Source organism: Leucopleurus acutus (assembly GCF_964270905.1).
Source record: "Leucopleurus acutus genome assembly, chromosome: 3".
In the NCBI taxonomy this organism is placed as follows: Eukaryota; Metazoa; Chordata; class Mammalia; order Artiodactyla; family Delphinidae; genus Leucopleurus; species Leucopleurus acutus.
The window spans coordinates 130,962,047-130,977,170 of NC_139145.1; the positions used below are offsets into that span (position 1 = coordinate 130,962,047).

The 15,124-nt window shown below is 40.9% G+C and overlaps 1 protein-coding gene across 1 annotated transcript; it reads left to right on the forward strand.

The window, feature by feature from the left end:
• The first annotated feature begins 8,322 nt into the window (after positions 1-8,322).
• Positions 8,323-14,364, forward strand: PLK2 (polo like kinase 2). Its single transcript, XM_082836791.1, has 14 exons — positions 8,323-8,705; positions 9,324-9,431; positions 9,573-9,689; positions 9,890-10,019; positions 10,294-10,381; positions 10,857-10,952; positions 11,062-11,260; positions 11,352-11,499; positions 11,858-11,955; positions 12,257-12,386; positions 12,619-12,859; positions 12,981-13,110; positions 13,347-13,457; positions 13,590-14,364. The coding sequence occupies exons 1-14, from the start codon at positions 8,436-8,438 to the stop codon at positions 13,779-13,781; spliced, it is 2,058 nt and encodes a 685-aa protein (XP_082692917.1). The 5' UTR covers positions 8,323-8,435; the 3' UTR covers positions 13,782-14,364.
• The last annotated feature ends 760 nt before the right edge of the window (positions 14,365-15,124 follow it).

A 15,124-nucleotide genomic window follows, 5' to 3' on the forward strand; every position in this document is an offset into this window, starting at 1 on the left:
GGCTGGGCCGGGGGCGCGGCTGCCTGACCCCGGACCTGAACGGGCCGCCACGTCTAATATTTAAATTTAAATCTTAAAATTAACCTTTTATTTTATATTCATTAAGTTGCTTTTCAAAGAGTTACGCCTTAAATTTAAATATCCAATCAATTAGATATATTGTGACAAATATAAAACGAGGTTTGGTCTCTTTTCACCTTCCTTAGGCGCTCAGGATATTTCAGTGGAGACGTACCATGGCCAGCCTAGCCCCTGTAGCCTCCTGGCAATGCATACATATATCGGAATGTTCTTCCCATTGTTTCACTTCCCTCAAATCATGCTGGTTAGAAGTATGTATTTTTTTTTTACCTGGATGTAAGGTACTCATAATTGGCCTAACCATATTCCTTGGCTCGTGACATAGTTATCATTGGTCTCCCCAGGTATACATGTCTTGTTTGAGTTTATAATCCAATCGAAAAACCAATCATGGGCAATAACTTATACAGACCTGCATGTTCTTTCCCTCTCTTACACTCCTTGTCTCATACATGGTAATCATTGCTCTAAATGTTCTGTTTAACATTTCCACATTTTAAAAAAATAGAATTTTAAATCAATACATATATATGTATAAACAAAATATGTAGCTTTAGCTCTTGAATTTTATAAAAAGAGTAATCTTCAACTTGCCCTTTTAAAAACCAAACATTAAGATTTATTCATACTGATATGGAAATGTGTATTTCATTGATTTTCACATAATATCCCATTATGTGTATGTACCACTATATATTTATCCATTCTCCTATCTTATGGGCATTTGGTTTGTGTGGTTTTTCTTTTTCTTTTTTTTTTTGCAATTACTAAAAGTACTGTCATGACTATACTTGTATATGTCTCCTGGTACATATGTGCAAGCATTTCTCTTGCTGGGTTGTAGGATGCAAGAATAATCAATTCACTCTCTTAGCAAAACTGTACACGCAAATTGTTGACCTCTTTTCCAACACTGATGCGCTCAGGCTTCCTAACTTTTACCTATTGAATGAGTTTAACTGGTCTTGATATATATTTCCCTAATTATTAATAACTATGAGAAACTCATTTATTGGCTATAAGTAGTTCCTTTTTTATGAAATGCTTGTTTATATCTTTTACTTATTTTTATGTTGGGTCATTTTCCTTACCAATATGTATGTAGGACTCCTATATATTTCTTTGTTAGTTATATGCATGCGAATGTCTCTACCAACTTATAGCCTTTTTACTTTATTTTTTTTATTTATTTATTTTTTAAACATCTTTATTGGAGTATAATTGCTTTACAATGGTGTGTTAGTTTCTGCTCGACAACAAAGTGAATCAGTTATACATATACATATGTTCCCATATCTCTTCCTTCTTGCATCTCCCTCCCTCCCACCCTCCCTATTCCACCCCTCTAGGCGGTCACAAAGCACAGACCTGATCTCCCTGTGCTATGCGGCTGCTTCCCACTAGCTATCGATTTTACATTTGGTAGTGTATATATGTCCATGCCACTCTCTCACCCCGTCACAGCTTACCCTTCCCCCTCCCCATATCCTCAAGTCCATTCTCTAGTAGGTCTGTGTCTTTATTCCCGTCCTACCCCTGGGTTCTTCATGACATTTTTTTTCTTAAATTCCATATATATGTGTTAGCATACGGTATTTGTCTTTCTCTTTCTAACTTACTTCACTCTGTATGACAGACTCTAGGTCCATCCACCTCATTACAAATAGCTCAATTTCGTTTCTTTTTATGGCTGGGTAATATTCCATTGTATATATGTGCCACATCTTCTTTATCCATTCATCCGATGATGGACACTTAGGTTGTTTCCATCTCCTGGCTACTGCAAATAGAGCTGCAATGAACATTTTCGTACACGACTCTTTTTGAATTATGGTTTTCTCAGGGTATATGCCCAGTAATGGGATTGCTGGGTCATATGGTAGTTCTATTTGTAGTTTTTTAAGGAACCTCCATACTGTTCTCCATAGTGGCTGAACCAATTCACATTCCCACCAGCAGTGCAAGAGTGTTCCCTTTTCTCCACACCCTCTCCAGCATTTATTGTTTCTAGATTTTTTGATGATGGCCATTCTAACTGGTGTGAGATGATATCTCATTGTAGTTTTGATTTGCATTTCTCTAATGATTAATGATGTTGAGCATTCTTTCATGTGTTTGTTGGCAGTCTGTATATCTTCTTTGGACAAATGTCTATTTAGGTCTTCTGCCCATTTTTGGATTGGGTTGTTTGTCTTTTTGTTATTGAGCTGCATGAGATGTTTGTAAATTTTGGAGATTAATCCTTTGTCAGTTGCTTCATTTGCAAATATTTTCTCCCATTCTGAGGATTGTCTTTTGGTCTTGTTTATGGTTTCCTTTGCTGTGCAAAAGCTTTGAAGTTTCATTAGGTCCCATTTGTTTATTTTTGGTTTTATTTCCATTTCTCTAGGAGGTGGGTCAAAAAGGATCTTGCTGTGATTTATGTCATAGAGTGTTCTGCCTATGTTTTCCTCTAAGAGTTTGATAGTTTCTGGCCTTACATTTAGGTCTTTAATCCATTTTGAGCTTATTTTTGTGTATGGTGTTAGGGAGCGATCTAATCTCATTCTTTTACATGTGTCTGTCCAGTTTTCCCAGCACCGCTTATTGAAGAGGCTGTCCAGCCTTTTTACTTTAAGGTATCTCTTTTTTTGGCTGCACCGCATGTAATGGGGGATCATAGTTCCCCCACCGGGGATTGAACCTGTGCCCCTGCAGAGGAAGTGTGGAGCCCTAACCACTGGACTGTCAGGGGATTCCCCAACTTTAAGGTGTCTTTTGATGAATCAAATTTCTTAATTTTAATTTAGCCAAATTTATCAATCTCCTGTTATATGGTTAATGGATTTTGCATGTTGAAAATCTGTGCCTTTATTGAACAGGCTATCCTTTCCCCATAATATATTTTTGGACATATATAAAGGATAGTCTCTTCAATAAATGGTGCTGGGAAAACTGGACAGCCGCATGCAAAAGAATGAAACTGGACCATTATCTTTATGCCATTACACAAAAATCAACACAAAATAGGTTCAAGATCTGAAACCATAAAACTCCCAGAAGAAAATATGGGGATAAGCTCCTTGACATTAGTCTTGGGTATGATATTTTGGACTTGATGACAAAATCAAAGGCAATAAAAGCAAAAATAAACAAGTGGAACTATATCAAACAAAGAAAGCTTCTGCACAGCAAAGGAAATCATCAACAAAATGAAAAGGCAACCTATATAATGACAGAAAATGTTTTCAAATCATATGTGTAATAAGGGGTTAATATGCAAAATAAATAAATAACTCATACAACTCAACTGTAAAGAGATAAGCAATCCGATTAAAAATGCGTAGAAGACATATGATCCAGCAATCCCATTCCCGGGCATATATCCAGAGAAAACTCTACTTTGAAAAGATACATGCACCCCAGTGTTCACAGCAGCTCTATTTACAATAGCCAAGACATGGAAACAACCAAAATGTCCATCGACAGATGATGGATAAAGAAGATGTGGTATGTATATATGATGCAATCCTACTCAGCCATAAAAAAGAATGAAATAATGCCATTTGCAGTAACATGGATGGACCTAGAGATTATCATACTAAGTGAAGTAAGTCAGAAAAAGACAAATATCATATGACATCACTTATATGTGGAATCTAAAATATGATACAAATGAACTTATGTACAAAACAGAAACACACTCACAGACATAGGAAACAAATTTATGGTTACCAAATGGGAAAGGGTAGGGAGGAATAAATTACGAGTTTGGGATTAGCAGATACAAACTACTATTGATATATATCAAATAGGTAAACAACAAGGTTCCACCATATAGCACAGGGAATTGTATATATTCAATATCCTCTAATAAACCATAATGGAAAATAATATGAAAAAGAATATATTATATATATGTATATATATAACTGAATCACTTTGCTGTACACCAGAAACTAATACAACATTGTAAATCAACTATGCTTCAATAAAACAAAAATGGTTAGAACACTTGAATAGATATTTTCCAAAGAAGTCATACAACTGGCCAACAGGTAAATGAAAAGATGCTCAACATCAGTAATCATCAGGGAAAGGCAAATCCAAACTACAATGAGATATGATCTCACACCTCTCTAGAATGGCTATTACTAAAGAGACAAGAAATAACAGTGTTGGTGAGGATGTGGAGAAAAGAGAACCCTTATGCACTGTCAGTGGGAATATAAATTAGTGCAACCACTATGGAAAACAGAATGGAGATTCCTCAAAAAATTAAAAATAGAAGTACCATATGATCCAGCAATCCCATTTCTGGGTATATAATCAAAGGAAAGGAAATCATAATCTTGAAGAGATATCGCTATTCCCATGTTCACTGCAGCATTATTAATGACAGCCAAGGTATGGAAACAAAGTGTCCCATCAACGGATGAATGGATAAAGAAAACATTTGATACACACACACACACACACACACACACACACACACACACACATAATGGAATATGATTTAGCCATAAAACAGAAGGAAGTCCTGCCATTTGCAATAACATGGATGGACCCTGAGGTATTTATGTTAAGTGAAATGAGAGAAAGACAATGTATATTCTCATTTATATGTGAAATCTAAAAAAACCCGAACTTCTAGATACAGAGAACAGATCCGTGGTTAACAGAAGTCAGGGAAGGTAGGCAAAATGGGTAAAGGGGGTCAAAAGGTACAGACTTCCTATTATAAGATAAGTAAGTCCCTGGGATGTAATGTAAAGCATGGTGACTCTAGCTAATGATACTGTATTGTATATTTGAATGTTATTGAGAGAGTAGATCTTAAGATTTATTATCACACAAGGAAAAAATATTGTAACTATATGTGGTGATATAAACTGTGTTAGCCATTTCACTGTATATATATATATATATATATATATATATATATACACACACACACATATAATATACACACACATATATCAAATCATAATGCTGTACACCTAAAACTAATGCAGTATTATATGTCAACTAGATCTCAATAAAAAAAATCTTTCCCTACCCTATGCTCTGCAAGTTGGTTACTTATATTTCCTACTGATATTTTGTTTTGTTCTTACTCTTCAAGTCCTTACTCCATCTGAAGTAGATTTTTTGTACATGGTGTGTGTTATGGGCTAAAAATTGTTTCCCTTCAAAATTCATATAATGAAGCTCTAGTCCCCAGTACTTCAGAATATGACTGTATTTAGAGATAGGGCCTTAAAAAGGTGATTAAGGTTAAATGAGGTCATTTGGGTGGGCCCTGATCCAGTCTAACTGCTGTCCTTATAACAGGAAATTTGGACATACAAGGGGACACCAGGGATGCTCTCTCACAGAGGAATGATCACGTGAGGACACGATGAGAAGGCAGCCATCTGCAGTCAAAGCGAGAAGGCCTCAGGAGGAACCAAGCCTGCCCACACCTTGATCCTGGACTTGTAGCCCCCAGAACTGTGAGAAAATAAATTTCTGTTGTTTAAGCCACCTCTGTGGTATTCTGTTAGGGTAACCCTAGAAAACTAATACAGTGTAAGATACGGATTTCATTTTTTTTTAATATGGAAAAATCAATTTTCTACTTCCATTTACTGAATAGTTTCCTTTCCTCAATGATCTATCATGTTTCCTCTGCCATATACCAAAGTTCCATATATAAGTGGATCTATTTCTAGGCTCTTTATTCCATTGGTCAGTCTATCCCTGTGAGAGGACCAAATTTTCTTAATTGCTCTAGCTTAATTATAAGTTGTGATAACTGGTAAAGAAAGACCTTCCCCCTTCTAATTCTTCTTTAAGTTAGTTTGCTATTTTTGATCACTTACACTTTCAAAGTTTGCAATCAGCTTGTCAAGTTTCACTAAAAGTCATATTGGGATTCCACTTGTAATTACATGAAATCTACAGAACTACAGAGAAATATTTTGTAATTAAAGATTTATCTCCATTGGAAAGTACATTTATTTTCTTTTTTGTTCTACTAACAACAATTTTAGTTCTGTCCACACGATGGCACCACGAACCAAAAAATCAGATTTTCATAGTTGGACAGAAGGTCCCATAACACATATACATGTTAATATTTTATTAAATGCTCAAATGTTTTGGAGGATAGACCTGAATTTCACATGGCATGTTCAACAGTCCATAAAATGCTTAAGTACATTTGGTAAAGAGATATACTATAGTATATGATAATCAAAGAATGGAAATAATAATGAAAAATATCATGATTATTCTTCATAGTCCTTTTATCATAGAAAGTCATAAACAGATATAGATTAAAAAGTTCATTATCAACCGAGAAAATAAAGACAAGGTGTAAAATTAACTCTGGAAATTTAGGTAGTATTTTCTAAACCTGCAAGCCTACTACAGGCTAGTAAATAAGTTTGCATAAATCTGGGGAGCAAAGGTCACCCCTAGGTTTATCTTTAAAGAGGAGGATTGTGTAATTCTTCATATCCACCACCAGGCGCCTGTTCCAGCCCTGATAATCATGGGGTAAATTCTACTTTCACTTTATGAGAAACATGCCTTGGCTTGCCCTGAACAGCTTACAGAATCAAAAAGGAGGAGTCACAGAAGACTTTCCCTTTCTACTCTGTAATGCCAATGAAACTCCTTTCTACATTATGTGGGAAACACTTGAGACAGAATCTTCGAAACCATGCACATTTAATTAACTGATACCATGCATACCCTGATGGTATCTGTACTGGAGCCAACCGTTTTCTAGGTACCTTCCAGGGGGTTATTAATCTGGTATTCTATATAGCACTGGAAATTAGTATCAAAAAACTGTTTAACACATCTTAACTTGGATTTAAAAATCTGTCTATTGCCAATTAACATAACTTGGATGTTCTACTAAATATATATAGAGGGAATAGTTAACTTAAATTCGTTAAACCCCAGATTCCTCATCTGTAAAATGGGAATAACAATATTTCCTACTTAGAATGGATGTAGAATTAAATAAGGCTTTTCAAAATACTAAGCATTGTACCCTGCACATAAATGCACTACTGTCATTAGAACAAGAAACAATGGCGGTCCCAGGTTAGCAAGTCTGAATCGTAAAATCTGGAAATAGGAAACTAAGCCATGTTTTAGCTCACTTGGCTATGCTCCTCCCTCATGCTACTAATCCTCTCCACTTGGAAGGCCTAGGATTGACTCTCCCAGCACCAGAGCAGCCACGTGGCTTAATGAGCCATTTTAAACGACGCATTCCGCATAACCCCTTCGGAATAAGAAGTGATAGATGATTTAGATTGTAAAACCATAGTTAGCACCAGGAGCACTTTTAAACCACTTACTGTCAAAGAAAGCCCATATAGTCATTAACCGTTGCCCACTCGGACTAACTGCGCTTCTGGAACATTCCACGAGGTGGCGCCTTTGCTCCCCGTCTTCGGTCATTCTGAACGCGAAGCCTTCCCAAGGCGCTGGCCTCCCTCTCCAAGGTTAAGGGCCTGACCTCCGACAAAGGCTTGCTCTAAGGTGATGGGCAGAGGCCACATGGGCCTAAGTGGGACTTGTCCATGGTCAGCCGGCCGGCCCCAGCCGAAGTCCGCTTCATTCAGAAGCGGCGGGGAGCTCGGAACACCCTGTTCCGCGGACCCTTGTCTTTCAGGGGCACGGCCTCCACGCAGGGCCCCTCTAGACAGGAGCTAACGGGGTAAAACTGCGGGGGCGGCGGCAGCCCAGAAGGTCTCCAGGTGGCCACCGGGAAGCCTCACGTGACTGTGCAGTGGCTCCGGCCACACTCACACCTTGACACCGGAGGCGTCAGGTTGTAGGGCGGTGAGGAAGGGCTGTGCACGGGAGGGAACCTGCGAGGACCGCAGCACCCGGCGGGGCTCTGATCACTGCACCGCCCGCCGCGGGGCGGGTGGGGGCGGAGCCAGGCGTCGGCCCTAGGGTTTCTACTTCAAACCCAGAAGCTCGGAACATTCCAAGAATGGGATGGCGGTCACGGGGACGGCCGGACGCCTGTGTCCGCCTCCCCATCGGGGTGAGCGCTCCCCGCGGCCGGCAAGCGGCTCACAAGCTGGAAGCCACCAGCCCGTCGCAACCTCCCGCTCGGCCCCGGACGCTCTTGTGGCCGGTGGGCGGGGCGTCACCCGTGATGTAGCATCCCGTTTCGATTCTCCGCCCCCTTCTCCGCCCGTATATAAGACTTCTCCGGGCGTTCACACTCGTACAAGTGAACGAAGGCGTCGGGCGAGGGAGGTTGGTGCCTGCGGCTGGGGCTCGAGGGTAGAGGCCGGCTCGGTCGCGTGTCCGCGCCTCGGAGGTGGCAGCGGGCAGTGCAGGGTGGCGAGGGGACCATGGAGCTCTTGCGGACTATCACCTACCAGCCGGCAGCTGGCACCAAGATGTGCGAGCAGGCGCTGGGCAAGGCTTGCGGCGGGGACTCGAAGAAGAAGCGGCCGCAGCCGCCCCCCGAAGAGCCGCAGCCGCCGCAGCCCCAGGTGCAGGTGCAGCCGGCCGCCTCGCACCACCATCACCACCACTCGCACTCGGGGGCCGAGATCTCGAGGATTATCGTCGACCCCACCACGGGGAAGCGCTACTGCCGAGGCAAAGTGCTGGGAAAGGTGACGAGCGGCGGGCGCCCTGCTGCCAGGCGGGAGGGAGGTCTGCCCGGGCATTCCCCGGGCCGGGCCGGACGCCGCGCCCACCGCTTCTCGGCGTCTCGGGAGGCCGATCCCGGCGCGACGTGGGCTGCTCACCTCCCCTCCTCTGGCTTTTGTGCGCTGGCAGCGCCGGGATCGATTTCACATCCTTAGCCGCGGCTCAGTCTGCGTCCCGCCGCCCAAAGACATTGATCTTGAGGCCAGAAGCGAGGGCTTTCTATACCAGACCTAACTCTCTCGAGCTGCCCCCACAGAGGATTTTCTTGACAAGTCTCTTCATACCCTATTTCTCATCTCCTCAACCCCAAGCCCCCCCTCCGGAAAGCTCCTCTCTGTAAAGGGAGAAGGGGCACTGTTTTAACTTACTGTTTTCAGGAATGCTTTTCCCTTCGTGAAAGAGCTTTAAAAAAGTAGACCGCATCCCTCTGTCCGCCCTTCCTCTCCCATATTTTTGCTTTTCTTTCTCATTTACATATATATATATATATGTGTATATATATATATGTATATATATATATATAAATCTGCCGTCCATGTCCCTGCCATACTCAATTCCGTCTCGGCTTTGTTTCCTGTCAGGGTGGCTTTGCAAAATGTTACGAGATGACAGATTTGACAAACAACAAAGTCTACGCTGCAAAAATTATTCCTCACAGCAGAGTGGCCAAACCTCATCAAAGGGAAAAGGTGTGTATGACTGTTGAGTAAAGTATTTTCTTTGTGTGCAAGATGGCCCTTCCCTTTTAGGAAAATGTCTTCTGCATGTGTAAGACTGGCTTTTCAGAGGTGAGGGAGGCTAATAAGACTGATCTTGCTTTTTTCTTTTAGATTGACAAAGAAATAGAGCTTCACAGAATTCTCCATCACAAGCATGTAGTGCAGTTTTACCACTACTTTGAGGATAAAGAAAACATTTACATTCTTTTGGAATATTGCAGTAGAAGGGTAAGTGTTCACTCCTATTTGAATGCATTTACTTCCCGCAAACTGACATGGCATTCAAACTGAACTTTATCTGAGAATTTCGTTGTGGAGGTAATTATTACACTGCAGCGTTAACTTTCATCACTCATCCTGCACAAGGAAACCCCTGATTTTGGTAACTTTGTTTGACAGATTCTCTTTTTTCCTTCTCCTCTTCCCAGTCCATGGCTCATATCTTGAAAGCAAGGAAGGTGTTGACAGAGCCGGAAGTCCGATACTACCTCAGGCAGATTGTGTCTGGACTGAAGTACCTTCATGAACAAGAAATCTTGCACAGAGATCTCAAACTAGGTAAGCCTTTCACTCCGGATGATGACTTTTGTGTCAGAGAGGTGTGCTGTCTCTCTCCCTTTTTTTAACATATTAATGTTCTTAGTTGGGGTCTGACCAGCGCAATCTTGCTTATGAATGATGGCTTAGTTGGGATCTAACCAGCGCAATCTTGCTTATGAATGATGGCTTTCACTTGAAGCAACTGGCTGCCTGCCTGTTGAGTGGATGTGTGTGTACTTGGTTAGAACAGCTTTCCAAGGGAATTCAGATTTCTTCTTTTTTAATCATCTAGGAAACTTTTTTATTAATGAAGCCATGGAACTAAAAGTTGGGGACTTTGGTTTGGCAGCCAGGCTGGAACCCTTGGAACACAGAAGGAGGTAAGAGTCAGAAGGATACATCCTGATAGGGTTTTGTGGAGATCAAATATGCCCTTTTTATTTTCCAGTTAATGTTTCAAAGGCCAGTTGATACTAAAATCTATAAACCGCTACAGTGTTAATTGAAGGAAACACTTATCCAGTGCCACTATGGACCAGGCAGAGTACCTAATGCCTATAAGTTGATTATGAAACAGATCTGTCTTATATTTGCCTGAAATGTATAAATATGTCCTGCTGTACCTGGTCTCAGTTGGCTTAAAACACTTTGTCATGTGGCTGAAAAAAATTGTACACACATTAAAAAAAAATTACCGAGTCACTTGGTCAAATGTCAGTTGTTTACATGTCAGAAATCAAAAGTCAGATGTTTCCAAATAGAAATTCAACATAGTGCTTTTAAGGTTTTATCCAGAGAACTAAGTTTAAACAGTAGAATAGTTCCTAATGAGATCTTCATATTTTGTTTTCCTAGAACGATATGTGGTACCCCAAATTATCTTTCTCCTGAAGTCCTCAACAAACAAGGACACGGCTGTGAATCAGACATTTGGGCCTTAGGCTGTGTAATGTAAGTAAACGCACCAAAATAATCAAAAAGCAAATTTGGATGTAGATTTTTAACACTCGAAAAGAGTCGCTTTTTGACCATTCCTAAAGAAGTGTTTCCTTGCATACAGGTATACAATGTTATTAGGAAGACCCCCATTTGAAACTACAAACCTGAAAGAAACTTACAGGTGCATAAGAGAAGCAAGGTATACGATGCCCTCTTCATTGCTGGCTCCTGCTAAGCACTTAATAGCCAGCATGTTGTCCAAAAATCCAGAAGATCGTCCCAGTTTGGATGACATCATTCGACATGATTTTTTTTTGCAGGTTGGTGCATTTTTTTTGGCATCTTTTTATTACATGTTCTTGATCCTAATTTCCCAGCAGGTTACTGAAGATCTTGTCTTTTACTTCATAGGGCTTCACTCCAGACAGACTCTCTTCTAGCTGTTGTCATACAGTTCCAGATTTCCACTTGTCAAGCCCAGCTAAGAATTTCTTTAAGAAGGCAGCTGCTGCTCTTTTTGGTGGCAAAAAAGACAAAGCGAGATATATTGACACACACAGTAAGTTATAAGACTTCTTTTGTTCTTCCGTGTCCAATATTATATATAAAGTTGATACGTTAGTTAAAAGAGGCTTTTACATGAACATAAGTTGGCCTGTATGTTTGTATACTATTGGACTTTCTGTAGCGTCAAAAATCCACACTGCAAATTGTGGTTGATAGCTTTTTGTTTCATAGGCATTAAAGTGTGCTTCTTGCATAATTGCAGCTGATGGCAAAGATAAAAGTAAAGGCTGATGGTGTTGCCTTGGATGCTCTTAAGTTGCTTATTAATGCCAAAGGAGGAAGTACGGCTAGCTCTGTTTCTACCTTGTTTGGATAGAATAATGCTCATAATTCTTTTCCTTGATTTACAGATAAAGTGGCTAAAGAAGATGAAGAAATTTACAAGCTTAGGCATGATTTGAAAAAGACTTCGATAACTCAGCAACCCAGCAAACATAGGACAGATGAGGTATGCTAAAGAAGAGTAAAATAGTTATAAACACTTTATATCATTTTCATTCTTTGTTAATTATCGCTTGGATCACATATTTACTTAAAGTTTTCTTCCCAACCCTTTAAAAGGGAAGAATTTTATCTCTTAGTTTAACAATGCATGCAATTGAGTTACCGAAATAGCTTTTACCTGGCTTGTGTCCATTGCTTTTTGATAAACTTTCCTACTAATTGCCACAATCTCACCTTAAACTAGAATTCTCAACCCCAAATGAATTTTAGGAGCTTGACCATGGCCTGGCTCTTCTCTCTTCTAGGAACTCCAGCCACCTACCACTACAGTTGCCAGATCTGGAACACCCGCAGTGGAAAACAAGCAGCAGATTGGAGATGCTATTCGGATGATAGTCAGAGGAACACTTGGCAGCTGCAGCAGCAGCAGTGAATGTAAGTGGTTGTCAACTGCATTTTAAATAAGGACGCTCTGAATGCCAGTGCTCAATACTAAGTAACTGACGTCAGTTTGGTTTTTGGCCCGATTTAACATAGAAGAAGCAAAATTAGAGGACTGGAACACTTTTGAGTCCTCCCTCCTTAGACTTAGTGAAGGGAGACTTAGTACCTACCATAGCCTGAGGTTTTGTTGTTAATTATTTTCTAAATTTCTCTGACTTTCCAGGCCTCGAGGACAGTACCATGGGAAGTGTCGCAGACACAGTGGCAAGAGTCCTTCGAGGATGTCTAGAAAACATGCCAGAAGCTGACTGCATCCCCAAAGAGCAGCTGAGCACTTCCTTTCAGTGGGTCACCAAATGGGTCGACTACTCTAATAAATACGGCTTTGGGTACCAGCTCTCAGACCACACTGTAGGCGTCCTCTTCAACAACGGTGCTCACATGAGCCTCCTTCCAGATAAAAAGTAAGCGTGTTCAATTAAGGAAGCCCTGTCAGTTCTTTAGTTTTGCCCTAAGGAAATCTGAAAATAGTGACTAACTACTTCCGTTTTTCCTTCTTTTCTCCGTATTGTTCCTGTTTTTTAGAACAGTTCACTATTATGCAGAGCTTGGCCAATGCTCTGTTTTCCCAGCAACAGATGCCCCCGAACAATTCATTAGTCAAGTGACGGTGCTGAAATACTTCTCTCATTACATGGAGGAAAACCTCATGGATGTAAGTACCGTGGCTTTCCAGCAGTGATGTTTGCAGTGTAGTCCACAGAGCAGTGGCATCTGTGTAACCTCAACGCTTTAAGGCATGCAGCCTCTTGTGTCCCGCCCTCAATCTACTGGATTAGAATCTCCAGGCCACTCTGGCACTTGCTTAAGTTTGATAGGCATTTGCTGAGAAGAACTGAGTGCACACACAGCAAAGCTTTTATAGGCACTAAGTCTCCCAATCTCTCCCAGGGTGGAGATCTGCCTAGTGTTACGGATGTTCGAAGACCTCGGCTCTACCTCCTTCAGTGGCTAAAATCTGATAAGGCCTTAATGATGCTCTTCAACGATGGCACCTTTCAGGTAAATGAACCCTTGAGGAAAGCACGTGTTTAGGTCCACAAATGATTTTGACCTAGCCAATCTAATCATTGACGAAACTCTTCACATCTTGAGTATTTAGAGAGATCTAATATCTATGTCTGCTTTTTAAAGGTGAATTTCTACCATGATCATACGAAAATAATCATCTGTAGCCAAAATGAAGAATACCTTCTCACCTACATCAATGAGGACAGGATATCTACAACGTTTAGACTGACAACTCTGCTGATGTCTGGCTGTTCATTAGAATTAAAAAATCGAATGGAATATGCTCTGAACATGCTCTTACAGAGGTGTAACTGAGAGACTTTTTGAATGGATCCTATGGGACTCCTCTTTTCCACTGTGAGATCTACAGGGAAGCCAGTAGAATGAGCTACAGCACGTTGAAGAAGGTGGACAGGTGGTGGTACGAAAACAATTCCTCCGTGGCCTGCTGGACCTGGTGGAACCAGACCGGGCAGAGGCACACAGTTCTGGACCTTGGACAAGCTGAGAGTGAACCCGAATGCAGTTTTCCTTGACGTACCTGTTTCAAAAGGTTTTTCAGACAATTTCGCAGAAAGGTGCATTGACTTAACTTCTCTCTGTGGAGAGCACTTCAGACAGAGGACTTGGGACTGTGAATATACTTCCTGAAGGGGAGGGAGAAGGGAGGACGCTCCCGTGTTGTTGAAAGGCTGTAACTGGAGCAGCTTTTGGCTGCTCAACTGTGAACTATGGCCATATATAATTTTCTCTTTTTTTTGAAGACACTTGTGGCTGGAAAAGTGCATTCCTTGTTAATAAACTTTTTATTTATTACAGCCCAAAGAGCAGTATTTATTATCAGTTTTTTTTTTATGTTGACCATTTTAAACTGTTGGCAATAAAGAGTATGAAAAAGCAGAAACAGTGATCTCCCGTCTTTGGTGTGGCACCAGCACTGCATCCCAGCATTCTTTGATCATGGTTCCTTGGCACTCTTTGGCAGGACGTTGAGTGCAGAAGCAGGCTAGAAAGTTAGAGTTTTAACTTTGCTGATAATAATTTCTAGGAAGTCAGTCTTTAATACCTGAAGGGAAGTCATATGCTCTCTGGTAGATCTAGCTTGAGAAGAGAAGAGTGTAACAAAAATACCACTCTTTTCACAACCAGAATATAGGCCTCCTACTGAATCCAAACCCAACTTCTCTCTGGAGTATTTCCCCAAAACTCGTTTAGCTTGGAGCTCAAAGCTAGAGTAATCCCGTGTAAACGGATCTCTGTTATTAAGTGTCAATAGGTACCGGAAGTTTATCTTAATGTGGGCAGGACTCTGTACTTTACAATACTTGCACCACCTAAATGTATAACTCAGCTTAAACCTACCTAAACACGCCTGTTGCCACCAGTAGTGAGAAGTACTTTGTAAATAAGTCATTTTCCTTCTGGTGCATGGAGGATGGGGAATGGTAAGGGTACCAAGCTTTGGTTTTAAGCCCATCTTTTAAACTATCAAATTATCCAAGGGGTAAATCTGAGACAGTTTTCTCTTTCACTGGGATGTCTCCTTTGACAGGTGTACAAAGCTGCTCCCTGTTACCCTGAACTTACAGTGACCTGTATAAAGTGCAAATACTTTTTCTGTTCAATTGTAATCCCACTATAAGGAAAATATTGTCCTG